Source organism: Erythrolamprus reginae, chromosome 2 (genome assembly GCF_031021105.1).
Source record: "Erythrolamprus reginae isolate rEryReg1 chromosome 2, rEryReg1.hap1, whole genome shotgun sequence".
NCBI classification, from domain to species: Eukaryota; Metazoa; Chordata; class Lepidosauria; order Squamata; family Dipsadidae; genus Erythrolamprus; species Erythrolamprus reginae.
Window position 1 is genome coordinate 354,939,693 of NC_091951.1, and position 27,542 is coordinate 354,967,234.

Sequence of the window (27,542 nt, forward strand, 5' to 3'; positions counted from 1 at the left end):
TCCTGGGCTGCACACTGCCTTCCTGGCCAGGGCCACCCTCCCCCCCACTTTCTGGCCTGCTGTATTCCAGCCCCCCCCCCCCAAGAGTTTGCTCAGGCACCTGAAGATCAGGAAGCTGGAGACGCCAAACATGACGAAGGTGAGTCCGGCCCCCAGCGCCAGGATCGCCAGGGTGCTGAGCGCACCTGAAAGGAGACTGCAAGTGAGGGAGGGGGCTCAGCCTGCCCGGCTCTCCCCGGTGGGTCTTTCTGGGGGGGGCTGGGGGGGCACAGAACCAGCGGCCCACAGCAGGCAGCTCATCCAAAGGACGCAGTCCGGGATTCTCCAAAGCTCCCCCCTGCCCCCCCCAGCTTCCTTTGGGCACCCACTTTTGTCGCAGGACGGGTCGTCCCCATCAAAGCAGGGGGGATTGTCGAGAGGGGGCTGCCCCTTGACCCAGTGGATGGGGCCCAGCCACCTCAGCTGCTTCTCTGATCCCACGTAGTGTCCAACCACCTGTGGGCAGACGGTGGCCGTTGGCTCACCTGGCCAGAGGCTGCTGTTCTCCCCTCCCCCACAAATGGAGAATGGGAGAGGGTTGCCCCCCCCCCCCGACTGCTCCCCTCCAGGAGAAAGCAGGGCCACCGGGCAGGGGTGCTGCCAACAGGTTCCGGCCCACCTGGTACTCGCCACTCTCCCCCTCCGTCATGGCCCACAGGTCGAAGTCCGTGTCGCGGTCGTTGTTCTGGTCCATACTGACGGTCCCAGTGACCCCTGGATGGGCAAAAACCGGTCACCTATTTGGGTCTGGCCCCTCGAAGCAGGTGGGTCCAACAACGCTGCCACCCGTGTAGATGGAGCTGAGGACCGGTCACTGCCCAGGCCACCTCACCCACGCCAGCCTGGACCTCCCCTCCCCCCCACTGTCCACCTTGTAAGATCCCTTCTTGGTCCCCCTCGCAGCCCCCGTACCCTGGAACCTGCGCCCCCTCATCTTTTCCAGGATGCGGCTGTTGTTGAGCTTGGTGTCGCCCTCCCGGAGGGTCTCGTTCAGGGCCAAGGCGTAGAGGAGAAGCCCATCGTGGAAGCAGCCGGCCACCAGGTTTTTCTGTTGTGGAGGGGGGGGCAAAGAGGGAGACATTGGCACCTCCTCCGAGCAGGCCCTGTGCCCAGGAAAGCCAAGCCATCCAAGGCCCCACCCTTGCTTGTCTAGGGGGTCAGAAGGAAGATGGCCTGGGACCAGACTCTCTGCGGGACCGTCTCCTGCCGCACACCTCCCAGTGACTGATCGGAGCCCACACGGTTGGCCGCCTTCGGTTCCCGTCGGCTAAGCAGTGCTGGTTGGAGGCCCGTGGGGGCAGGGCCTTCTCTGTGGCGGCCCCGGCTCTTTGGGACCAGCTACCTCCCGAGATCCGTAGTGCCCCCACTCTGCTGGCTTCCCAAAAGGCCTTGAAAACCTGGCTCTGCTGGCTGGCCTGGGGGCCACGAGAACGGGCACCTCAATTTCCGGCCCAGATGTGACTTGATTGGGACGTCTGATGGTCGGACCGCAGTGACATTGTTTAAGGGGTTTTATATTGTGTTAATTAATTAAAAGGAACGAACAAGGCATGGTCCTGTTAATTTAACCTGGGGTCAGTTGTGTGGTCACTTCGCATGCCCCAAACCCCCCTCGGTTCCCATCCACAGCAAGCCAAGGGGTGCAAGCTCCGGAACAGGGAGGGGCCCCTCTCTGCTGATCGGACACGGAGGGGCCCCACCTCCGTTGCCTCCCTGCACTCAGGGTGGGCCGGTGGCTGAGGGGCCCCTCCCATCCAGGGGCCTCACTCTTATTTAAAGGCAGAAAAACACAGAGTGGGTCTATTCTGGGAGAGGGGAGCGGGACCCCTCGGCTGCCCCAAAGGAGACCAGGAAGGGTCCCTGGTGGCCAGCTCAGCTTTTACCGACCACCCAGAGGGTGAAGCGTCTCCGCTGTTGCCCCACAGCACACGGGGCCCAGCTCGGCTCAGTGGGCACTGGGTGCGAATGCCGTCCTCAACTGCATTATCAGAGGGACACAGCCAAGATCAAGGGAGGGGCTTTTTATTCATTCAGCCCACGAGGCAGGTGTCAGTCAAGGGGATGTTATCTTCACCCGCGGGACACCTGGATGCAGGTAGGCAATCGGGGGAGGCTCCTTTCGTGCCCCAAGTGAGGTATCAACACCGCTCTACAAGGCCACACCTGGAATCCTGCACCCAGGTTGGCTCAGCACACTATAAAAAGGACGCGGAGTCTCTAGAAAGAGGGTTTAGGGGACTGGGGGCTCAAACCTAAGAAGGGCGGTTGCAGGACCTGGGTTTATGGCTCGTTTAACGGAAAGAAGGAGACGTGAGAGCAGTGCTCCAGTATCTCAGGGGTGGCCCCAAAGAAGAGGGAGTCAGGCTGAAGCACCCGAGGGCAGAACAAGCAGCAATGGGCGGAAGCTGAACAAGGAGAGAAGCCACTTAGAATTGAAGGAGAAATTTCCCTCCCAGTGCCACCCCCCCTCCGCCCCCCCATCTGCAGAGGGCTCACCGAAGCCTCCTGAGCGTGTGCGGATGGAGAGAAACGGATTCCAGCTGATATTCAGCCTTCTGGAGAGGAGAAGGGGGAGGTGTCCTTCGCCTTTTCCTCACGAAAGCCTCCGCAGGGTGTGGGTGGCAGAAAACAGACCCAACAGCCCAACCGGAAGTTAGGAAAGGAACGTCTGTTTGGGCCTCCTGAAGCCTGGGGAGGCTGAGAAATGGCCCAAACAGAGGTTTCTTTTCCTAACTTCCTTCCGGTTGGGCCGTTGGGTCTGTTCTTCTCCCTCCGGAGGCTTCCCTCAGGCCTGGGGAGGCTGAAAACGACCCCTCTCCACCCTCTGGAAGATGGAAACCCAACCGGCCAGCGTGCAGAATCCCACTGGAGCTGGCAGAGGGAGACATCTGGCTTGGGTCTCCCGCTCGGGCAGAGGGGGCTGGACGAGGTGACTCCCGAGGTCCCTCCCAGTCCTGTTCCATTCTGTCAATCTGCTTCCAGGCTCTCCCTGCGGAAGGGGCCGGAAGGGATGAGGAGGCCGAGCTGGTGGCGGGAATTGAGCTCTGCACACACAGCTCCCCTTGGGCTGCCGTGTGCGCGTGTGCACGTGTGCGCATCCCAGTGAGGTTTCGCTTCTGCGCATGTGCAGGGAGCACACTATTGTGAGGGGAGCTGCGCATGGGTGAGATTTTGGCCATGTTTTCCTTCTGCACATGGAGGGAAGCAGAAAACCCACTGAAATCTCATGCGCGCGCACAGGTCCCCTGGTGAGAGGGAACACATGAGGGAATACATGCACACGTGCGCACCCACCGCAGAAGCCAGGCTGCACATGCAGTGCACCACCAGCGGCAGAATGGGGAATCTCTCCCCCCCCCTCGGTGGGCTCCATTGGCCCTGCAGACTCCCCTCTGCTGGGAGGGGCATGAATGAGCAGGCCCGGCTGTTCAGGCAGCGGATTGGCCAGCAGGTGAAGAGCCAATCAGGAAACGGGCTTGCGGGAGGGAGAGGTGTGAATGCAGCCCCTCCCCCCTCCTGAATGTGGATTCCTGGGAAACGGCACATAAAGTGGGGAGGGGAGCCTAAAAATAGGCGCAGCCCCATGGGGAGGGGGCAGGATGTACGTGGGAGGGGGCCGCTGCTTCCTGCCTGCACCTAGAGTGGCTTCCACCGCCTGGAGAGAGGGGCCCTTGATGGGAAGGAAAAGGTTGGTGACCCCCACTCACCTCCTGCAGGAGAGGTAAGTAAGTAAAACCACACACCCCACGCAAGTGCTGAGAGCCCCACTGGGCCCTTCCTGCCCCGGGTTCAAGAGGGTTAGTTCAGCACCGCCTGCCCCCAACTTCCCAGGAGGGGGGCCAGCTGCTCTCCCAGCCCCCTCTGCCTCGGAGGGTCCACTCACCCCCCGGGCAGAGCTGGGGCTCCTCCAGGCCAAGCTGGACGGACCTAGCGGGGCTCATCTCACGCTCACCAAGGACTGGCCCTCAGAGCAGAACCCGCACACAGAACCCTGCCTTGCACCAGGGTAGCCGTGGGCCTTTTTCCTCAGCATGGCTGGTGGCTGCTAGTAATTCCTGGGCCACCAGGAGGCCCTTGATTGGGCAGAGGTCCCTGCACCCCCCCCCCCAGCCTGGGAGGACAGGCATGGCCTGCGGATCCCCCCCAACCTCCTCTGCGCAGGCCCTGGGGCTTCTGCCTGCCTGGGTCAACCTGGAGCCCCCTCCCCTCCCCAGCCCCCTCAAGAGTTGGCCTTGGCTGGTTGGGGGGGGTCCCGAAGACGACCTTACCCTCTGGCCCCTCTCCTGTAGGGAGGCCGGAGCTGGTGTGTCTCTCCCCTCCCTCAGAGAGGGGGCTTCCAAAGCTCTCTACCCAGAAGCTTTGAGGAAGAGGCCAGGCTGCCGTCCATCAGGGATTGTGATGGGCAGGGAGGGTGAACCTTTCCCCCCTCCAGTGCTGAAAGGGCAGGGGTGGGAGTCCTATAGTGCAGGCGCGAGTGCCCACACTCCTAATTCAATCCCTGAGGGCGGAAATGGCTCCTCCCCCCCGGGAAGCCCTCTGCAGGCCTGAAACGGCCCATTTCCCAAGCTCTGGTGGGCCTGGTTTTGCCCTCCCCAGGTGCAGAGGCACAAATCCCCCCCCCCCGAGCCTCCAGGCGAAGGGAAAATCAGTTGGCTGGTGCGGGCATGTCCATTGCAAGTCAGCCTGGGTGCCAGCAGATATGGGTCTGGGCGGCACCTGTGCCATAGGTTTGCCATCACTGGTGGAGGGGGTTGGACTAGATGACCCCCTCTTCCTCCCCAGAAAGACCCTCCTGGCCTCACATGCAGGGCTTCCCCCCTCAGGGAGGGAGGGGAAACTCTCTGGATCCCCCCCTGGAGACCCCCACTGAGGAGACCCTGGGGACGGGGAGGAGAAGGGGGAGGAGGGGGAGGAGAAGGGGGAGGAGAAGGGGGAGGAGGGAGAGGGGGGGAGGGGGAGGAGGGGGAGGGGGAGGGTCCCACCCGTTCGTCCTCTGGGCTTTTATGGGGGGGGGCTGACCGGACCACCTGAGAAGCTCTAACATGCCCCCCCCCACACCTGCCTCCCCCTGGACCTGGCCGAGGCCCTCCCACCTGTGGGGGGGGCTGAGAAGGACAGAGACCCCCAGACGATCCTCAGAAGAATGCAGGAGGAGGGAGGGAGTGCAGCTGTGCCCCAGAGACAGAGGGCGCCTCTCCCCAAGCAGCAGAGGCAGGCAGAGCCCCCCCCCCCCCTCCCGAGAAGGCTGGGCAACATCGTGGAGGCTTTGGCTCTATGGAGGCGCTCTGGGCCGCCTGTGCCCCCCCTCGCCTGGCTCTCCCTGTGTGGGGGCTGCAGGGAGCTTCTGTCTGTCGGGGGTGGGGGGCTTGTCCAGGGAAGGGGGGCTCACCAGGGAGGGGAGGGGGGCTGGGGGGAGGGGGGCTCACCAGGGAATCACTGAGCTCCACCTGATACTCCTGCCGGGCCCGTAGGATCACCTGGTCCTGGAAGTCTCGGTACTCCGGAGTTTGGGGCTCATGATAGGTGATCACCAGCACGGTCTGCAAGAGAAGCCATTGGCTGAGGGACACAAGAGCCCATGTGCCTCTGCAGGTGGCGAGGCAGCAGCCCTCCCCCTCTCTGCACTCTCTCTCTCTCTCTCTCTCTCTCTCACACACACACACACACACACACACACACGCTTCCTGCACGTAGCTGTCTGGAAATCTCACCCCGGCTGCCCAACGGCTCCCATCTGCCTTTGCCAGCAGGGCCAGGCGGCCGGTGGGGGCTCTGCCTCCCCACTGGCAGAGGCACATCCTCTCTTCTGGCCGCTGAGTCCCTGCCTGGCCCTGGGCAGCCCCCTCCTCACAGCGCTTCCCCTCTGAGCAGCAGCCCTGCAGCCCTTGGGACCCCCAGGCCGCTGGCCGTTTCCCTCTAAGCTGCTGGCAGGGAGCTCAGCCCCTTCAAAGCCCCAACCGCCTGGGTCCCCCTCTTACCCGCCTGGGAAGGAGGGGAGGCTGAGCCCCAACCTGGAGCCGGTGGTGAGATTTGAACCGCCAAACTGCAGCTGGTGGTCAGCTGACGGAGCCTGCGGTGCTGCACTCTAACCACTGCACCGCCTCAAGGGAGAGAGGCCCCAGGCGCGGAGCAGGGTGGTGTCTGGCTTCACCCAATGCAGCCCCCCCAGACACTCCCCAACTCCATTCCCCCCCAGTGGGGCTCCCCTCTGCCCTCCCCAGCCCTTTCCCCCCAAAAGGGCCCCCCTGGACTGACCTGGAAGGCCTCCCGCAAGGTGCCCGAGTCCGGCTGGCCCTCCTTGCTCCGCCAGGGCCGGGCAGCCCCCTGGGGCCCCTCCCCCTGCAGGCTCTCCCCAAAGACGTCCAGGTAGAAGAAGACGTGGTCGCCCTGCGTCAGCCCCTCCGACTGCGCCCGGCCCATCACTTGGTGCAGCATCTCCAGGGGGCCGCAGATGTAGATGACTGCCAAGAGAAGGGGGTCGGGGGGGGGGTCGGCCACATGTGGTCAGCAGGGGCCCCTCCGGCCTCTCCAGGAATGGAGGCACCCGAGAGAGCGCCCCCTCTGGCAGCTGCAAGTAGTTATTGCCATTGCTAGGGATTCGGCCAGCAGCCCCACCCCCCGGCCGCCTTCAATGGCAGAAGAGCCCCTGAGATGTGCAGGGCAAGGGAACTCCCCCCACCACCACGGACGGCTTCGCCCTGCAGCCGGACTTCTTCCTCCCCTGCGCCAGGGACACCCCACCCTTTCCCGAAGGTCCCTCCTGCGTATGTTCTTGCCAGGAAGCCCTCACTCCTGCCCCCCTGCTCCCTCCAAGGCCCATGTGACACCCCTCGGATCGGTTTCAGGTGGACAACGGCAGAGATGCCCCCTCCCTTTGTGTCAGCAGCCCTGAAAACCAGGGAAGAGAACGGGGAGGGTCAACTTTGGTGGTACATGACAAACTACTTCTGGAACTAAAATCCTATGGCAGCCCCGGACTTCTTGGTGGCTGGATAGCTGTGTCCCCGTCAAACAGACAACAAGGGGTTAAAATCGGGAGTGCCCCATCGAATCCTGCAGCTGTCAGCAGTGGTGTCCTTCAAGGCAGCTTTCTAGGACCGACAGGCTTCATTCTTTACATAAGTGACCTTTGTGATCATAGCATAACAACTGTGTTCTCTCTGCTGACAATATTAAACCATCTAACACCACCGACAATGTGGCTACCCTTCAAAATGACCTTGACCATGTATCCGAATGGCCAGACAACTGGCAATTTCAAATCTCAACCCACAAGTGCTCTGTCCTGCACATGGGCAAAAAGAACCAGAACACAAAATACAAGCTTAGTGGACACGACCTCGCAGTTGATCCTCACTTTGTCAAGGACCTTGGAGCACTGGAATCCAGTGCCCTGAGTGCCCAGGCCCACTGGAACAACACTGCCAAAAAGGCACGAAGAGTTGTCAATCTAACCTTCTCTGGCCATAGTACACTGCTAACCAGAGCATACAAAACATTCACTAGACCAATTCTCGAAGACAGCTCACCTGCCTGGGACCCACGCTGCATATCGGACATTAATACAACCCAACAAGTCCAGAAATATCCCATCACCAGAAGACGACTTTATTCCACCAGATTTGAAACTTTTAGACAATTTAGAACTACGTCACCTTCGATCTAATGCAAATGTAACTCATAAAACCATCTGCCACAATGTCCTGCCTGTCAATGACTGACTGACTTACTTATTTAATGTGCATGCTGCTCAACTCCCAAAGGATTCTGGGCATTTTTTTACGACCCCACTGTGGGCGGGGCTTACGCATTTTCTTCCAACATCTTTCAGTGCAAATTGGGGGCTCTGGGGTGGAGCTCCGTTTTCGCTACCCCACTGTGTTCTCCCCCCCTTCCCGTACAGGCAACAGCCCCCCCTGCTTGCACTGTGGGTGACCTCTGGCGGGAGAAGGAGGGGGGCACACCAATCCCGGCTCCCGGCAGGTTTCAACACTGGTCATCCTGGGATCTTTCTGAACCAGCTGAGACCTGGCGAAAGGTGACTCCCACTCCCCCTCCGGAGCAGGCAAGTCCAGCCCTCCCCCCTCGCCCCTCAGCACTGTGTGCCTTTCCAGGCCCTCCCCAGCCTCTATCTCCCGAGGCAGGTGGGCAGAGTCATCGGCCTGGAGTGTCCGTTCATTTAGACCTGTCTACTCCAGGTCAAGGAAGGCTGGTCAACGCTGTCCTGGTATTTGGAGGACGGTCAGAGACAGGTTGATGGCTGTGAAGAACTGTCAGATCCCAGTCATCCAGCATTGTCAGCCCCTCTAAGGAGGGGCCGCAACCCTGTCTGCTCTATGGCCGAGGACCCCCTCCCTGAAAGAAGTTGGAGCACAGAGAGACCCCGACTACAAGTCACCCCCCAGGCAGCCTTCCCAACTTAGGCAGGACCTGGGTTTCCGAGGCATTTGGTCAAGTGAGGACCCTGGGCAGAAAGGGCTGTGGCCCCCTCCTTTTCTGCATCCCCTGCCCCCTCCTGAGGTCTGGCATCTAATAACCTACTCTCTAACAAACAATTTGGATTCCGAAAGAAATTATCCTGCAACCTACAACTACTCCACTGCAAAAACATATGGACTACCCACCGAGATCAAGGAAAATCCATTGATGCAATTTATATTGACTTTTGCAAAGCCTTCGACTCAGTGGTCCATGACAAATTACTCCTAAAACTCAAATCCTATGGCATCTCAGGATTCCTCCTTAGCTGGATTACTGCATTCCTGACAAATAGTCAACAAGTTGTCAAAATTGGAAGCGCCATTTCCACCCCCGTCCCTGTCAAAAGTGGCGTTCCCCAGGGCAGAGTACTAGGTCCTACTCTTTTCATTCTCTACATCAACGACCTCTGCGATCATATCGCAAGCAACTGTGTTCTTTTTGCCGACGATGTAAAACTATTCAACACCACGGACAACATATCTACTCTCCAAAAAGACCTGGACTTTGTCTCAGACTGGTCTAACACCTGGCAACTTCAAATATCAACCAACAAATGCTCTACCCTCCACATCGGCAAAAAGAATCCAAACCTCATATATAAACTGAATAAACAAAATCTCACCGCCAATTCTCACTCAGTAAAAGACCTTGGAATAGTAATATCAAATGACCTAAGTGCCAAAGCCCACTGCAACAATACCGCCAAAAAAGGCTTCTAGAGTTGTTAACCTGATCCTATGCAGCTTCTGCTCTGGCAATCTCACACTACTCACCAGAGCCTACAAAACTTTTGCCAGACCCATCCTAGACTACTGCTCATCTGTCTGGAACCCATACCACATCTCGGACATCAACACCCTAGAAAATGTCCAAAGGTACTTCACCAGAAGAGCCCTTCACTCCTCCACTCGAAACAGAATGCCCTATGAAAGCAGACTATCAATCCTAGGTCTAGAAAGCTTAGAACTACAACGCCTAAAACATGATTTAAGTATTGCCCACAAAATCATATGCTGCAACGTTCTGCCTGTCAATGACTACTTCAGCTTCAACCGCAACAGCACAAGAGCACGCAACAAATTCAAACAATATTAATTGCTCCAAGCTTGACTGTAAAAATATGACTTTAGCAATCAAGTTGTTGAAGCGTGGAACTCATTACCGGACCCAGTAGTGTCAACCCGTAACCCCCAACATTTTTCCCTTAGACTATCCACGATTGACCTCTCCAGGTTCCTAAGAGGTCAGTAAGAGGCGTGCATAAGTGCACCAGCGTGCCTTTCGTCCCCTGTGCAATTGTCTATCCCTATCTCATATATCATATATCTTTTCTTCCTTTCATATATCTTCTCCTCTACTTTTATATCTTTTCTTTATATATAATACTTCATGTCTATCCTCTTCAATATGTATTGTGTATTGGACAAAAATAATAAATAAAAAATAAATAAAAATAAAATCTCTTTCTGCAAGACCACCGGAGTTTCAAGGGGAAGGAAAACGGTCCTGAAGGATGACCATCTCCGGGAATGGTGGTTTGCTCTATTTATGAACTGCCAGAAGCATTGAGGGGGGGGGGTCCCCTGGGAAAACCAGCTGCTGGACCTTCGCCTGAGCCACTAGAAGGAACTTCAAACGCTTTGGAGACCCAGAAGCTCCCTGCTGAAGGCCTCGTCCAAAGTTGGGGGGGTCATTCCTCCCTGCAGGGGCCGATTCCACCGACTGACCCCCTGCAGCCGAACGGAGGCTGCCCGTCCCTTTCAACCGCCATTGCCCACCGCCCACTTCATGGGACAAGCCCGCAAAAGGCCGGGCGAAATGGGTCCCCTCCCAGTCCCCCCAGCGTGCCTTGGCCCTGCTCCCCCCAGAAAGAGGCACTCCCCTCCCCCCGCAGAGTCCACCCTTTTTCCTGCTTCCTCTTTTTAGGTCTGGTGGCCACAACAGTTGACACAATCCTTAGTCATTGCAGTAATTTGGCAACCACGTTACACTCGTGTGCCACACCCCAAACCTCTCCCGTGGGCGGCATCTGCCCCACACAGCCAGCCCCCCCCCTCAAGGAGACCCTCAGAATCGGCCCTGAGATTCAGCCCCCCAGGCAAGGAAGCTCAGTAGAGCCAGGAGAGGGGGGGGTGCCAATCCCCACGTCCCTCTCAGGCAGTGTGCGGATAAGACATCCACCCCATGCACTGGCGCTCTGGCACCAGGGACCCCTTCGCAGACTCCGTGGCCCAGGTGGGGAGCCTGGGGGGGGGGGGACTCGGCTGCCGGTGTGGCCCCAGGCAAGGCAGGGAAGCTCGAGGGAAGAGGCCGCCAAACACAGGAAGGCCTGTGGCCCTGTGGCCGCCTTGTGCTCAGCTGGCCGGAATCCAGGGGGAGGCTCCTCTGGCCCTGGGGCCAAAATGCCAGGTGGGTTGGCCAGCCTTGCCCTGCCTTGTCCAGCCAGCTGCTCTGGAAGTGTCTCTGCCAGCCCCCCACCAAAGCCCCTCTGAGCTCCTCCCTCGGGATTGGAGGGGCAAAACGGACACACACACACACACAGCCACCATCCCTCGGGGGGGGGGGTGTGTTCAGGAACCTCCTTCATTTGCCAAACGGAACCAGCTACCAAAGGAGGGCGGGGGGGGGGGAAGGCACTTTGCCAGACGAAGCTACCAAACCAAATCTGGCCAAGGTTGAAGCTGGGCCCACCGGTGGTTCACATGAAAGGCAACTTGTGCAGAGAGAGCAGCCGCCTTCCTGTCTACAGAACTCAAACTCTGGGACTTCTACGCCCGCTAAGGGGCTTTCGGGGGGGGATGCTACCGGGAGTTTGTTTTAGCAGACACTGCCCAAGGCTGGCTGGGCGCCTGTGGGACTCCTCGCCACCAGCCGGCTTCCAGCCTTTCCCTCACGCGAGGCGCGCCAGCCACTTTTGCAGAGGGCTGCAGAAAAGCCAGTGGGCGGGGAGGGAGTTGGTCAGTGCCGATGGCGCTGGGAAGAGCCCACCCGCCTCCCAGCTCCACAACTCCCAGCGAGCCCCCTCCTCCTCCGCTGCCACCCCGTCCGCCTTGGGCTGTGCTGCTTCGCAGGGGCTGAGCTCCACCAGACCGAGAAGCCAGCCAACGAGGGAGCCCCGGCAGGCCACAGCGCGAGAGCCCGGCCAGCGGCAGAGAGCAGAACTCGGGCCCCACCAAGGCACCTCCCGTCACCGCCGCTGCCCTCCGAGCAATGCCACCAAAGACCCCACAGCCGAGCCCCCCCCCGTGGAATTGGGAAGGAGGCCTTTTCCTAACAGCTGACCTCACTGGGGGGGGAGGAGGAGGACGGCCCATTAGGTAGGTGCCCGTTGCAGAAGAGCCAGGCCTGCTTACCTGGGGGGAAAGGCCCCCTCGAACTACCCAGAGACATGGCCCACCTTCACACGATATGCTCGGCCAGTCCAGGAAGCCCCGAGACCTGCTGAGCTTGGGGGAGGCCCCACCCGCCCACCCACTCCCCCTCCAGGCCCCGAGTGGAGGCTCCCAGCCGCGCTTCCCCCTCCGGCACTCAGCCCAGCCAGCCAGATGGTGAGGGGGGAGCTGCAGCCTGGCCTGGGGAGGCGGTGGGTGCGGGTGGGGTGGGCATGGGCTGCTGCTTTTCTAAGAAGGCAACGTCAACATTATCCTTCCTGTTAATGATTACTTCACCTTCAACCACAACTGTACACGAGCACACGACAGATATAAACTCAATGTAAACCGCTCCAAACCCAACTTCAGCAACCGAGTGACAGAGGCCTGGAATGCACCCCCCGACTCGGTGGATCCTTCCCCGAACCCCAAAACCTTCAACCTTAGACTGTCTACGGTCGAGCTCTCCCCGTTTCTAAGGGGCCCTGCGGCCCTCTTTGATCCTGGCGTATTTACTTGTGTTTATACAAACGACTCCCGTCCTCTACACGTCTGACAAGCAAAATAAATACGTAAGTGAGTAAATAAAACCCGTCCAAGGATCGAAGCTCTGGCAGCACCACGGTCACGAAAGGTGCCCTCTCCGGCTGCTGGCATAGACTCCCCTTACGGGGGGCCGGAGATTGAGACCAAGAGAGGCCCCGTTCAGCCTCCTTGCAGTGGTGGGACTGGGCAGGTCGGGGTCCAGGCGAGGTCGCAGTGCCGCCTGCCCTTCTGCACGGGGGTGGTGGAGGTGGGCCGGGCTCTATGCCAGGGTGGCAGGGGCTGGAAGAGAAGGTGGGGCTGGACATCGGCTGGGCTGCCCCTGGGAACGAGGAGAGAATGGCCAGCTCTTGAGTTCCATCGGAGGAAATGGGAAAAGTCCTGCCAGGGAATGAGGAACCCAGGACGGACGGGCAAATTTGCCCCCCACTTTAGGGGATCCGAATGCGCCCAGCAGCTGCTCAGCCCCAGTTCATCCCTCAGAGCCACGGTGGGCAGAGCGTGGCGGCCTCCTCGGGGCATTGTGACATTCATGCAGCGGGGGAGGGGAGGGCCTGTGGCTGAGTCCGGCTTCCGCTCTGGGCTTCCTCGGAGCCGGCCACGCGCAGCTTCCACCGTGCACGGCAGGGGCCCACGGCTGCCTTCGTCAAGCGAGCCCAGCAGGCCCAGAGCCGGCCGGCCGGCCTCCCCCGCAGTCAGAGGGACCGTGGGAGAAGGAAGCCGGAGGGAGCAGCCAGGGGTCAATCGGCTGCCGGGAGGAGGAAGGGCGGGAGGTCAGGCCTGGGCCATTCAGCCGAGGGGGGGATCTGGACTCCAGCCAGGGACGCTGGGCTGCTGCAGCCAGCATCCTCAATGTGTGAAGCCAGCCGGCTTCGGTAACCAAGGGAGTCGCTGCCCGGAGGAAAGGCTGGGCCGGACCCCATCTTGACCGTGCAGCGGATCCTGGGCCCTGAGGAAAAGCTCGCCACTGGGGCGGACTGCCCTGAACCGTGCGTCTCTGGGCTGAAGCAGGCCGCACTCCCCCCCCCCCATTGGCAGCTGTGAGCCCAAACGAGGTGCAGCAGAATCAGAGGAGGGGGGGCTTCCTGAGAGCAGAGACGGAGGAGCCCCCGCAGCTCTGCCAGGATGGGACACACTCCCAGAGGAAGAGGCAAGCTGGACACAACAGGGTGTGTGTGTGTGTGTGTGTGTGTGTGTGTTGGTGGGGCTCTTCTTCCTTCGGGAAAAGGTGAGGTCACGCGTGGAAGCCAACTTAATAAACGACAGATTATTTATAAAGTCAACGTCCAAATAAATAGATTGCGCCTCGCTGGGCTGTAAACCTTTGTCTCCTCCTTCCAGGGCACACACGGTGAGCCGCTTGGAAGCCGCCTGCCTTCCCTGCCTGGGTCTGCCCCACGGAAAGCCCCTCTGTCGGGGCCCCTCCCCTCCCAGGGCTCTGCCCCCCGTGCCGGGGAGGGGGGCAGGAGAAGGCCCTGCCGCTGTTCTGTCTGCTGCTTCTCAGGGCCTGGACGGGCTCAGCTCCTCGGGAGTTGTGGAGTCCCAGAAAGCAACCTCTGACCGTCTGCTGGAAGCTCTCGAATGAAGAACTCCCCTCTGGGCCTGTGGCGGTCTGTTCCCCTGGCTACCAACCCTTCCCGTGTTCCTCCGATGCTTTCTTTCCGCCCCCGCTCTTCTGCAGGCTAAGCCCTCCCCAGGCCATTTTTGGAGCCCCCCCAACCTGCATTTGCTTCCCCTTGGCCCTTCTGCAAGGCTCTGCCCCCCACCTTCCTCACCTCGGGGGGGGGCACTTGCAGCCTGCAGCCCTCAGCCTGGATTCTGCCAGCGGGGGCCCTCTTCCTCCCCCCCCCACGGCTGCATTGGTGGCACCGGGAGGGACAGACTGGGGGCTCTTGCATGGGGCTCAGCCCTTCCCAGCCAGGAGCCTCCCCCCCTCACTGGGCAGGGAAAGGCCGGCTGGGCGGAGGGGGAGGGGGCCAGCAGCTGCTACCAGGAGCCCTGCAGGGCGGTGACGTCACCCAGCCACCTCACTGGGAAGCCATTTCAAAGGCATCGTCCACAAATAACCCCCTCCCCCCATCTTGGCTATACCCCCCCCCCACACACACAATTGTAACATTTTGAGCTGCAATGCAAGCCACGGTCATTCTCCATAGGCAGAGGTTGGCAGAATCCTCGACCTGAGCCCCCCCCCTCACTCACCCCCCCCCCCCGTGGACCCCCGGCCAGCCTTCAGATCTGGCTGCTCCCAGCCTGCTTTCCTTCCGTCTCCAGCTGTGTGTGTGGAGCTGTGCGCAGCCTCCTAAGGGCCCCCCCCTGCACCCCAGGCGCTGTATAAAAGCCCAGTGTGATGCTGGCAGTGTTGTCCCTTTGCCACAGCCGCACACTGGGCCACTGTTTCCATTCCAACTCCAAACGGTCTCTGGTGGTCAGTCGGGGCCGCTCCCCCCCTCCCCCCCCCAGTCTGGTTGGTGGATTTGTGGCTGCCAATCGGCCCAGCTCCCTGCTTGCTCTCCCAGCTCCCCGGGATCCATACAGCCCCAGAGGGAGGCCCGGCTTTTGACCCAAGGGGGAAGCCCCACCCCATCCCCATCCCACCCACCCCCGTCCATAAGAACCTAAGAAAGGCCCTGCTGAATGGGGCCAAAGCCCCTGGAGTCCAGCATTCTGTGTCCCACAGTGGGCCCCCAATTGATCTTGAGCAGAAGGAGGAGGCCAGACCCCCCCCTTTCCTTGGACCCCCAACAACTGGGACTGAGGGAGTGAGCTACCAATGGTGCTGAACTGACCCAAGCGAAGCCGGAAGCCACAGGCAGAAAATCCCAGCCGGGTCAGAGCAGGAGCTGCCTTGGGCCCGGAGCGCTGCTGGGGGTCAGGGGGTCGGGGGCCCAAAGTCTTGTGCCAGAGACCCAGATGAGGGTGAGAGAGTCCAGGGACCGGGCGAAAGTCTTGGGCCTCTTGTCTCCGCCCCTTCCTTCCTCCTGCCCCAAACCCAGACTCCCTCCTTTGGGGGGTGGGGGCTGACTGGTGGCTGCCCCTTCCTGCATCTCCTCAATTTGTACATTTTCTAGGGGTCCTCTCAGCCTGGCATAGTTCAGTTTGTGGGGTCGGTCTGTGGGTTCTGCAGATACCGAAGACCTGTGCCCTCCCCACGAAAGGTTGCCACGAACTCCGTATCCGCTCACTCCGGGCACAGCCTCCTCGGCCAGGGCCCCCCTCCCAGCTGCTCAGGTGCAGGCAACACATCCTGGCTTGTTACAGATAACACAGACCCTGAAAGTGGGCTTGGTCACCTAGTCTACGCGACGCTTCCTGCAGATTACTAACCAGGGTACGTAAAGTCTTGCTTGACCGAAGCCACAATGAACCACGGGAGCCAACACTGATGAGCCCATCGGAAGAAGCCCTCAGAAGACTTGGGGTGTGAAGGGTGTGAAGGGTGTGGGTGTGTGAATCATGAAGGAAAAGGAACGTGGGTCTGTGAAATGGGAAAGGGGCAGGAGGGTCAGTGCAGGCAAAGGAGGCCGATGGGACCTTAGGCAGCTATGAATTAGACGCAGGGGATTTGGACCTGAAGAAGGGGGGGGAGGAAGTGAGGCTCTGCACGGCATGTTGTGGGTGTCTATTTTCATACTCGCCCACAACACACAGCACGTCTTTGAATCGGTTAGACTTGGGCTTCAGGGAATGCTCATCACCAAAGCACCGGAAATTAAGTTTGGGAAAAATTGAGTAACATCCTGAATTAACCTGAAAGAATTTTCTGCTTGAGGACTGGAGTGGATTGGGGGGGGGGGGGCAGCGGGGTTCCTCCCAGTTCTGACCAGTTTGCCTGAACTGGTATCCCCTGCTGGTGATCTCCCAAGGATGCCACAGAGCCCGTTCAATCGGTGCTGCTCCGTGGAGGCCGCCATCCATCCTTCCTTCCTTCCTTCCTCCCTCCCTTCCTTCCTCCCTCCCTTCCTTCCTTCCTTCCTTCCTTTCGGGGGGGGGGGGGGGCTTTTTCCAGTTATTTTTTCCCTTCTGGCCATGCACAGGAGCCGAATTTCCAGCACTGCGCATGTGTCGCCATCTTGTTTTTGGCTTTGGGGGGGGGGCTTTTTTGCCACTGTTCAGGCGCATGAACGCAAAGAGCGCTCGCACTCGCCAGGCAGCACGGGAGGGGAAGCACAAAGGCAGCGAGGTAAGCTAGGGCCCCCCTCTGGGTGTGTGTTTGGGGGGAGGGCCAAGGACACGAGGGCAGGAGGAGGGGCTTCTGCGTGGGGGAGGCCTGTTGTGTTCCAGGCAAAGCAAGGAGCTCAACTGCCGGGCTCCCAAGGGGGCCACCCAAGGAAGGCCCAACGGGCAGCACAGGAGACTCTGGAGATTCCGGCCGAGAGGTCAGAGAGGCACCGAAGGGCCACCAGAGGAACTGCTGGGACAGCGGCTGGAAAGGAAGCGATTGCTGGGTGGACTCTCCCAACAGGATGGGGGGAGGAGGGAAAGGTTCAGGCTGGGGTGAGAGTGGGAAGCCCCCCCCCCCCAATTGCAGTTGTGAGGTAGGGCTGGGAAATGGGAAGGAGGCGGTTGGGTGGCTAAGTTAAAGTTGTGCTTCTCCATCAGAGGCCCCTAATTTGCAATCCCCCTCCCCACCTTCCACTAAAGCCCCCCTCCTCTCTGGACAGTCCACCTCACAGGGTCATTGTGTGTAGAAATGGGAAGGTGTGTTGGGCATGTTCTCCACTTTGAGTTCTGGCTAAACACAATGAAGTTCTCTGATCCCCCCTACAAACGGCTTCCGCTGCCCGCGTTCCCTCCTGCCAGGGCGCCCCGGGGGGCTCCGGCCCCTGCTGGTCCCTTGACCTCCGCAGATCCCCCTTCTGGGAGACGGAAGGCGGCGCCTACGGGCCAGTCTGAAGGCCGCCCCAGCCCTCCACCCACCGCGCCTCTCTGCCCTCCAGCCACCAGCCTGGAGAGGATATCAGAAGCCCGGCGTCCGCGGCCACCCGCCCCGGAGCCTCTCCCGCAGCACCGGGGACGCCCAGATGGCCTCCGGATCCGCCGGCGGGCGAGAGGGAGCCGGTCGAGCGGGCAGGCAGGCCGTGGCGGGTTCGTGCCGCCCCAATGACAAAGCAGCTCCAAGATGGAGGAGCGCAGCTGCGGCAGGCGGACGGGTCGATCGATGCCTCCGGGGCGGGAGGGGGCGAGGCGCAGGGCAGAGCTGGACGGCCCCTCCCCGCGCCGCCCCCGCGCCCCGTTCAAGGAATGCCCGGCCCTCCGGCGGCGGGACTCCCGCGGCTGGCACGGAGGCCGCGCTCCCCGCCGAGGGCCCCGCCCCTCACCTCGCCCGTTGGCCCGGATGAACTGGACGGCGGCGTCCGGGCCCCCCGCCTCGTCGCCGGCGGCGCTGCCGTTGTCGCGGGGCGCGTAGATGTGGTAGCCGACGAGCAGGCTGGCGCGGCGCAGCTCCTCGTAGACGCCCTCGATGGTGAAGTAGAAGGGCCGGTCGTCGCTCTTGCGGTCCACGTAGAGCAGGGCGGCGCGCGAGCTCCAGTTGAAGTGGCCGTGCAGGCGGGCCACGAAGGCGCCCAGCTTGGGGGCGGAGGGCCCGACGCGCACCATGGTGCTGAAGTGCTGCTGCTTGTGGCTGAAGTCGGCGGCCACGGCGCCCGCGGTCAGCAGCGGCAGGTTCCAGTGCGCGGCGAAGCGGCCCACGGCGGCCGCCGGGTACACGCAGCCGGGGCCCAGCAGCACGTCCGGGTCGTGGTAGAGCTTCAGGTCGACGGCCTTGAGCGGCGCCACCGACTCCGAGCAGGCGCCGTTCAGCTCCGAGGTGGCCGCCACCTTCCGCACCGCCAGCCCGGCCGCCCGCAGCGCCGGCGCCAGCGCCTCCAGCGCCAGGTCCACGGCGGGGCCCACGCGCGGCAGCGCCCACGGGTAGCTGGGGTTGTCCCGCGGCAGCACCATGGCCACCGTCAGTACGCTCGGCAGGGACGCCGCCGCCGCGCTGCCGTTCTCCGCGCGCTCCGAGGCGGCGCCGGGCGCGAGGGTGGTCGAGGCGGCCAGGAGCAGCAGCGGCAGCAGCGGCGGGGCCGGCGGGGCCATGAGGAGGGCGGCTGGAGGGGTCCGCTCGCCTCGATGCCTCCGCCGCCGCCTCGGTTGCCGGATCCCTCTGCAGGGCGGTCTGTCCTGCGCTCCCCTCCCCCCCGAGAGCCGCCCCAGCCGCCCCCTCCCTCCCCTCGACTCCCCCCGGATGCCTCGGTCGCGCCAGGAGGAGAGGTGGGCGGGCAGCGCCCCCTGGCGCCTCCCTTGCCGTCCTCCGGCACCATCAGCCCGGGCGAGGCGGGCCGACTGCGGCGCCTTCGCCCGATAGCCCCGGCCGCTCTCGGTGCCGCAGCCCCCGTTTCAGGGAGCAGCCGTTCCAGGGAGGGCTCCGGGGCTTCGGGCGCTCTCGCGGCGGGGCCGGCAGCAGATCCTTCGGGCGCCTCCCGTCCCGCCCCGCGGCTCTTCCGCCCGCGCCCGCCCGCCCGCCCGCCTCTCCCGGGAAAGGAGGGCAGAGAGCGAGGCGCCGCCAGTGGAATCCGAGGCCGGCCGCTCGAGGCCTCGGCGGAGCGGAGGAAAGCGGCCCAGCCACTCCCGTCCCGCGCGGGGAGAAGGCGGGCTCTCCCGGAAGGTGCCGAGGGGGGGGGGGGACGGTGCCTCTCGCGCCCCCCATTCCGGGAGTGGCTCCCGGTCAGAGTCCGAAGGCCGCGTGCCCCCTGGAGTCGGTCTCGGGGGGAGCCAGCAATTCCTCCGGCCAGGCGTCCTTCCTGCTGCCAGCGGGCTCCAGCCGTGGGGAACCTGGGTGCAAAGGACACCGGTGGGGATTTTCTGGAGAAGGCGAGCGCTGGGCTTTGCGCCCAGAGAAGAGAGACACACCAGGCGCCCAACCCCTCCTGGAGCCTCTGAGCCGGCTCCCTATCAGGCCAGCCTTCCCAAGTCTCCCCGCCTAAAGGCCTGGGGCCCCGCTGGAGGCAGGCATGTCTTACCCAGCCAGCCCCTCCAAGGAGCCCCTCCAAGGAGCCCCTCCAAGGAGCCCCTCCAAGGAGCCCCCCAAGGGGCAGCTCTGGGCCCCTGGAGCAGCAGCAGAGGTGGGACAGTCAGGCTGTCCAGGAGAGTCCCAGGATGTGGGCCTCCCCCAGCCGGTCTCTCCCTCCTTGGAACGAAGGCCCTCTGTGGGCAGGGAGCTCAGGCTCCGGATGGCAACAGCCTCTTCAGCCCCCCCAGCCCCCCCCTCACAGGGCAGGGAAAGAGCTGAGGAGACAAATTGGAGCATTCCCCACTTCGGAGCTGCCCCTCCCCCCAAGAGGAAGAGACCGTTAGGATTGAAGGGCCCCACTGCTCCAGGAGCCTTCAGGAACGCTGGCAATGGCTGAGCCCCCCCCCCCCAGAGTCTCCTCCTGGGCCTCAGCTGCCTGGCCTCAGCAGAATAAGCCGATTAGGCAAAGGGTGGTTGTCGAGCCAATCAGCTGGCAGCCATCATCCGATGTCCCGCCTCCGGAAGGGCTTTGCTGCGGGAGTGCAGAAAGGCCTGGGCAGCCTTTGGCATCTCCGTTGCTGCCCTGACGGCCTTGGGGGTCAAGCGGCGCCGTCTGAGCCGGGTGGCCTTTCCCGCGTCCTCTGGGTGTGGCGAAGAAGGCCTCAGAGACCCGCCAGTCCAGCCAGGAGGGGCTCCACCTCCACGTCCCTTGGGCCGGAGCCAGCGGTGGGCAGCTCCCAGTTCGGTCTGGTTCAGTGACCCGGTAGTCGTGGCAATGAGAGGCTCCGCCCACCTGCCCGCGACACTTCTGTGCATGTGCGGAAGCATCATACACATGCAAACCGGTAGCAACGGGATCCAGAACGGTATACCGGATGCCGGACGGAGCCTCTCCGAGCCCCTGGGCAGCCTCTTGCCCAGCTTCCTCTGGCGAGAGAGGGTCCGGCTCCCGGCCCCACCAGCGACCATCCCAAAATGCAAAGGGTGCGCAGAGCAGATCAGAGGGACAAGGAAAGTGTGCATCACACAGAGTTGAAAGGGACCGTGGAGGCCTCTCCTTCAGCCCTCCAGGGGGCCCTCCGGCCTCTCCCGGAAGACCCCTGACCAAGCAGGCGGGCAGCCTGGGCCGCTGTCTTCCGATCGAGTCAGGCCCTGCCCGGCTCCTGCAGAAGGGGCCGCCTGTCCCCCCTCCCTCCCTCCCTCGCTCCCTCCCAGGGTTTCTGCCTTCCGGGGCTGCTGGGTGGGACCGGGAGGCTGCCGGGTGCCATCCACAAAAGAAGTGGCCACTGCTGGGCTCCCGGAAGGGTCCTCTTCTGCCACTCTTCTCCAGACAAGCCCTCAAGTTCTGTTCTTCTCCCAGGGCTTTGGGCCGCGGTGGGGAGCAGCCTCAGCGGGGGGGTTGCTCAGAATGGTCCGTTTCCATTCTGGTTTAAGCCTCGCTGAGCGATTGGTCTCCCTTGCGCTTATTTCTACGGTTGCTCAGTCGCCTGTGGTCGGGCAGCCCCACTAGCACCTCCCACAAATGTTAGTGTGTCTGACCTGAGCCGCCTCCCACCTTGATGGTTCTGGTTGGGCTCTCTGGGCCAAGAGACACAGGACGGCCCTGTCCAGGTCTTTGAACTGTTTCCCTCATTGGGCTGGCTTCTCCCTCCAAACTCTCCCCAATTTTGGCCTCGGGACAGCCAGAGCTCCGCCGATGGCCCACCACTCTGAGGGGAACTCCTCTGCCGCACAGCAGACCCCCCTCGGACCCACCTGGGGGCCCACGCAGTGACTCTCTTCAGTGAGGTGCCTCCAGCCGGGCCTGGGCTGTTGGCAGCCTCCACCCCCCCACCTCCACAAACATGGAGCTGCACTCTGCCTCCAACCCCCCTGCTCCATGGTCAGTGGCAGGAGCAGCCTCCTTGTAGAGGTCAAGCGGACAAGGCTGCTTGCTGTTCCTCACCCTTGGGAAGGTGGGGGCGGCCTTGGCCTTCCTCCAGGCTTCTGGGATCTGGCCAAACCCCTGAGCGTCCTTCTCAGGATGAGGGAAGAGTGGCTCTGCAGCCCCCACCCCCGCCACTGTCTCCACGCTCACGGAATAATGCACCGTTACCTGGGAAGGTCAGGGGGGGGATAGTCAGAAAACAACCTGTGAACCTCTAGAAACAAATAAAGTCATAACTAGAAGCAAGCAGGGATTTGTTAAAAACAGATCATGACAAACTGATCTTATTTCATTCTTTGACAAAGTGACTCCGTTAGTAGATCAGTCAAATGCTGTGGACGTGGGGTATTTCGACCAGCAGGGCCTCCTTCGTGGTAAGGTGGGAAAACTTGAGATAGACAGTATTACCTCCAGATGGATTTGTAACTGGCCGGCAAACTGTACTCAATGAGTAGTGGTACTACAGCAGCATGGAGGGAAGTCAGCCATGGAGTATACCACAAGGTTCCGTCTTAGGCTCAAGACTCTTTAACAACCTCGGTGGCGCAGTGGTTAGAGCGCAGTCCTGCAGGCGGCTTCTGCTGATCCCCGGCTGCCCTCCGTTGGGCAGATCGAATCTCAGGAGGCTGAAGGTGGACTCAGCCTTCCCTCCTTCCCAGGGGGGTCAAGTGAGGACCCGGATGGTTGGGGGCAAATAGGCCGACTCTCTGGAAACCGCTTAGAGGGGGCTGGAAAAGCCCCGGGCAGCTAAATGAAGAGAAGGGGAACGAACCAAATTTGCAACTATGATTCAGCAGTGGGGGGGGGGGGATAGCAACCCCAAAAGCTAACACAATCCCTGGTTGTGTAAACAGAGGCATAGAATCAACATCACATGAAGCAGCGGTCCCCAAACTACGGCCCGTGGGCTGGATGCGGCCTGCTGAGGTCTTTTAACTGGCCCGCAGCAGCACACGAGATTTTACCAATCGATATAATAAGCTCCCGAATCTCCTGTCCACTCTCACCGCGATCGGCTGCTGAGCGAGGAGGAGGTGGAGAGGCAAGAGAGCAGCAACAGTTCCTCTCCCTAAAGGCGAGAAAGAAAGGGACCAATTGCAGGCCCACTTTCCTCCCTGCCTCTTGCCTCTCCACCTCATCCCCACCTTGTTCTCCGCGGTGTGTGTACGGGAGATTCAGGAAATTGGCGATTCAAAAACTCCACTGAAAGTCACTGGAGTTTTTGAATCGCCAATTTCCTGAATCTTAAGTGCGCCATGGCTAAGTGCGTGGGGGGGGGGAGGTGGCTGCTTGCAAACCCCTGACCTTCACCGCCTCTCCCCCACGGCACAAGGCGAGCACACCTCCACTTATCTCTCTCTCCGCTTCTCCGGCAGGCACCACCTCCGCGCCCTCCCCTTCGCTCTGTGTAGTGTGCATAGGGATTTGTTCATAGGTTTTTTTAATAGTCCGACCCTCCAACAGTCTGAGGGACAGTGAACTGGCCCCCTGTGTAAAAAGTTTGGGGACCCCTGACATGAAGTGTTAGTGCCGCTTTATAAAGCTTTGGTCAGGCCACACCGGGAATGCTGCGTCCAGTTTTGGTCACATTACAAAAAAGATACTGAGACTTTTTCCAAAGTGCAGAGCAGAGCAACTGGGACCCCCCCCACACATCCCCCACCCCGATGTCCGTACTGCTCCCACCCTACTGGCCTTACCAAAGGCTGCGAAGACCTGGCTTTGCCGACAGGCCTGGAGGCCCTGAATACGACCATCTTCCACGGCCCAATTGTACTGATTGGATAGGTCAATTGTTGTGCTAGGTCGACTGGGTTGAGCATAAATTTGTATTGTGGGATTTTATGGCTTATAATTTTAGTATATTTAATTTTAATATTGACTTCTTCCTATTATAGTGCATTGTTTTATATTGTTGTTAGAGTCCTCTGGGATTGGGTGGCGTAGAAGTCAAAGAAAGAAACAGACAAATCTCATCCAGGAGAGAAGCAACCTGCAACTACGGCCGGGAGAATAAGCAGGTGGCCGTGAGTGGAGCTGCCTGTCAGAAGTTGTAGGTGGGTCACAAAGGGGAGATTTTTAAGAGATGGCCAGAAATTTGTCTGGAATGGTCCAGGGCACGGATGGTGAACCTTTTTTTCCTCAGGTGCCGACAGAGCACGGGCGGGCGCTATTGTGCATGCGCAAGTGCCCACACCCATCATTCAATGCCTGGGGAGGGTGCAAACAGCTTCCCCTGCCACCCCCCCCGGAGGTGGGCCCAGTACGCTCGTGTTTTGCCCTCCCCAGGTTCCAAAGGCTTCCCTGGAGGGTAAAAATGCCTCCCCATCCCCCCTGGAGGCTCTCTGGAAGCCACAAATGCTCCCCCCGAAGCCTCCCTCTCTCCCTCCCTCCTGCTCTCCCTCTCTCTCTCCCTCCCTCCTCTCTCTCCCTCTCTCTTCCTCCCTTATCTCCCTCTCTCTCTCACACACACCCTTTTTATTTCCTGTACTGTCAACCACAGTCCCAAGACAAACACGGTCCCAGCATCTCAGACGTATTTGGGGTTTAGATCTAACAGCATCGGCTGCAGCAGTTGAATTGGGAATTCATGCCATTCCTGCACCATCCAAAATTAGAGCATAGAACTACTGGCCAATGGAGACTGACAGGCTCCCCAAGTGATGTCTCCTGGAGCCTAAATAAAGTCACCACCACAAATCTCCTGGATCCCCAAACTGACAAATTTGGCAAAGGGCTCTGAGTTTCCGGTCTCTGGCGTAACCGGAGAGAGACCATGTTTCAAAAGAGCTGCCGGAGGAATGAAGGGGGCGGGAACCGGGAACACAAGCGGAGGAGTCGGGGCCGCAGCGACACAGAGTAAATCTGGGGGCTCTGAGATTTCCCTGAGTCCCACCGTTACCGGGGGGGGGCTGTTGTGACCCAGAGCTTCCTGGAGGGACAGTGAGGATCCACAGCACAGACCGGCACCGAGGGGGAAATCGGGGCCCGGCGATGCAGAAGACAGCTGGATCAGTGGCCAAAAGCTGTGGGCTACCCCGGTGATGACACGAGGAACGAAGTCTTGGTCAGATACTTTTGTCTTGGCCCTGTAAACAAATACACTATTTTCTTCTTTAAGGAAGAATTTGGGGGGGGGGGGGGGGTTGGAGAAAATGGCTACTGCTTCACATAAATAACAGCCAATAATTAGAGACCAGAAAATTAAAAACCTGAAAAGACACTTAAATGATGTTAGAAAAAAATCTGGAAAGCAAGATTGGGATTTATATATATAAATGGGATTGGGATTTATATATGTGGGTATGGCTAGCTGATGAGGCCAAAATAAGGCCGAAATAGATCTATACTAGTCTCCCTTAATTTTCAAATTCAGCAAAAAAACCCAAAAAAACATGTGACACATACAGATAGAGTTGTCGGCTATCAATAAAATTAACTGCCTTGGAAATGGCCCTGGGTTGGGCCAAGAGGCAAATAAGGAGCTGTGATGTTTCTTCAATACACCAGGGTGATTCGACACCAAAATATGTAACCCTTCCCTGGTGCAAAGCTGAAGGGATTGGATACTGTAGCCTAGAGGATAATTCTCTGCCTTACAAGGCAAAGGTTGCAGGTTCAAGTCCCAGTGGGTATGGCTAGCTGATGAGGCCAAAATAAGGCCAAAATAGATCTATCCTAGTCTCCCTTAATTTTCAAATTAACAAAAAAAAGTGACATATATATATATATGTAGATTGTTCTGAGTTCGGGTTTTGCCCTGTGTAATATTTTGCATGTCTATGCGACGTTTCGGCGAAATCACATTCACCATCATCAGGCTGAAGTTCCAATCTTTGTGTTGTTGTAAAATGGAATGTTAGCAACTGTCATTTCTTCCTAGTATATAGTGTGGGGGTGGAGATTTGTTTTGAATGTAGCAAATAGATTGGGTGATTATATATCTACAGCAGCACGAAGCTTACAACTTCAGCCTGATGATGGTGAATGTGATTTCACCGAAACGTCGCATAGACACTCAAAATATTACACGGGGCAAAACCCGAACTCAGAACAATCTACATACATATACCCATGAAAATCTATGAAAACACACACACACACACACACACACACACACACATATATACACACATACAGTATATGTATATTGTATCAAATGTTTTTAGCTGGAATTTTAAAATTAAGGGAGACTAGGATGGTCCCATTTCAGCCTTGTTCTGGCCTCATCAGCTAGCCACACCCTTCCTTACTGGGATTCGATCTGGCAGCCTCTGCCTTGTAAGGCAGAGAATTAGCAGTTGAGCCACCAGACCTGATCCCTCCAGCTCTGTACCAGGGAGGGGCTATATGCTTTTTTATGTCGGATCACCCTGGTACATAGTTCCTTCTAAGCTGAGCAGTGAGCAATCGCTCACTTAAAAATCATCATCAACTCAGAGTTTTCCAAACCTGCCCAGAAGCCGAGAGGGAAAGAGTGAGAGGGAAGGAGAGAGAGAGGAAGAGAGAGAAACAGAAAAAAGAGAGGAAGGAAAAGAGAAAGAAAAAGAATGGGAGTAAGGAAGAGAGAAAGAAAATCAAAATCTAGTTTGAAACTAGCTCAACTATTTAAGTGGCATTTTGATATTGATAGAGTTGCCCTATTATGAGCTCACTGTTATAGACACACAGTACAGTATTTTATTTTGAAATTCTCTCAGGCAAAACAGGGTGGGTTTTTTATTTGTTTGTTTGTTTATTATTTTTGTGCTGCCCAGTCTCGAAGGGACTGCCGCTCAGACACTATACTTTTCCGCCCACCCCCCAAAAAATTTAGAGGGAACACTGCCCTGGTATATTGAAGGAACGTCACAGCTCCTTTTTGCCTCTAGGCCCAACCCAGGACCATTTCAAGGCAGTTAATTTATTCATAGCTGACAACAATATTCTGTATGTATCAAATGTTTTTAGCTGGAATTTTAAAATTAAGGGAGACTAGGATGGTCATATATATATATATATATTTCCACATTGAAAATGATGGAAAGTTAAAATTGAAAGTAAATTTACTGAGTTTTAGAGTACAATACTGCCATCTAATGGACAAAGAAGGAAAATAGCATGACCTTGGACTGCCAGGTAACAGATGACTGAAGGTTTGGTTTTTGGTTAGGAAAAACAGCCAAGAGACTCTGAAGTAGGAATCGGAGAGGCTTCGTTTGCGTTGGGCTTTTGGGGACACTGTATCTTCTTACTTTTGATGAGACACGAGTGGCGAAGCTTATTAATTTCTCTTTCTTTGAAAGTAATTACATTTCCAGAGAGTCTGGATTATTTCTTTTATTCTTATTTTTCTCTGGAGATTTGTTTTTCTCTTAGATTGTTTCATTTTTTTCCTTTTTTAGTATATGCTTTTCCTATCTTTGGGCTTTGCTATCATATTTATTGGATTTAATGGCTTGAGATAACAAGCACCTGAAGATTGTGATATCTTTTATATTTTTATTTTTTATTCCCTACTTGTACTTTTTGTTTATTTTTACCCTGACAATGATTGATATTGTTCAATCTGGATTATAAATATTGAGTGGGAAATGAATAAGAAAATAATTCCCCATTCTTCGGCAATAGCAAGAAGACACCCGAGGCAGCGGCACAACAAGGCAAGGGGGATTCTGAATTAAAACGTTTATTACAGGCAATGCAGCAACGCCTAAAAGAGGTAAAGGAGGAAGTCAAAACTGAATGAGAAAATTGGGAAAATAGAAGACGGAGTCAAGGGAATGAAAGACAGAAGAAAGAATCCAAAAAGTGGAATGGAACTCTGCACTTTGATACGACCCAGGGGCTAATCAATCAATAATTAAAGATCTTACTGTATATATATTGACTGTTTCTTAATTGCCCATTTCCCTCAGTTATATATATATCACGTTCTCTTATAGCAAACTCAAATGAACCCTAGAACAAGAGAGAACATAAATGATTTTAGATGAGAGAAAAATGGGAGAAAAATTAAAGACATCCCCAGTAAGGATAATTATTTCACTACAGTAGCAATTAACGTGAAGGGAAATGTAAGATGTAAATATAAACCGTGTGTGCAAATAAGGCAGGGAAATGGCTATAAACTGAAGAAAGAAAAAAAAAACCTGGTTACAATTACAAGATGAAAATAGAATAACAGATAATTTATGTTTCAAAT

General features: G+C 58.4%; 1 protein-coding gene and 1 long non-coding RNA gene across 4 annotated transcripts in view; one reads left to right on the forward strand and one right to left on the reverse strand.

The window, feature by feature from the left end:
* Window positions 1-18,592, reverse strand: part of NPR2 (natriuretic peptide receptor 2) — a 27,824-nt gene extending 9,232 nt beyond the window's left edge. The window contains exons 1-7 of one of the 2 annotated variants that reach the window (XM_070743702.1): window positions 17,756-18,592; window positions 6,295-6,500; window positions 5,466-5,579; window positions 952-1,087; window positions 659-753; window positions 369-495; window positions 101-185 (exon numbers count right to left, since the gene is read on the reverse strand). In XM_070743702.1, coding sequence (XP_070599803.1) covers window positions 101-185; window positions 369-495; window positions 659-753; window positions 952-1,087; window positions 5,466-5,579; window positions 6,295-6,500; window positions 17,756-18,518 — 1,526 coding nt within the window. In that variant the 5' untranslated portion in view covers window positions 18,519-18,592. The remainder of the gene's footprint in view (window positions 1-100; window positions 186-368; window positions 496-658; window positions 754-951; window positions 1,088-5,465; window positions 5,580-6,294; window positions 6,501-17,755) is intronic. The other variant, XM_070743701.1, reaches the window with a different exon arrangement.
* Window positions 16,591-27,219, forward strand: LOC139162865 (uncharacterized). 2 transcript variants are annotated; one of them, XR_011558389.1, is made up of 3 exons: window positions 16,591-16,617; window positions 23,281-23,415; window positions 27,036-27,219. It is a non-coding gene; the product is annotated as an uncharacterized lncRNA (long non-coding RNA). The 2 variants fall into 2 exon arrangements; XR_011558388.1 differs by lacking the exon at window positions 16,591-16,617 and adding an exon at window positions 16,723-16,813.
* Window positions 27,220-27,542: the final 323 nt, after the last annotated feature.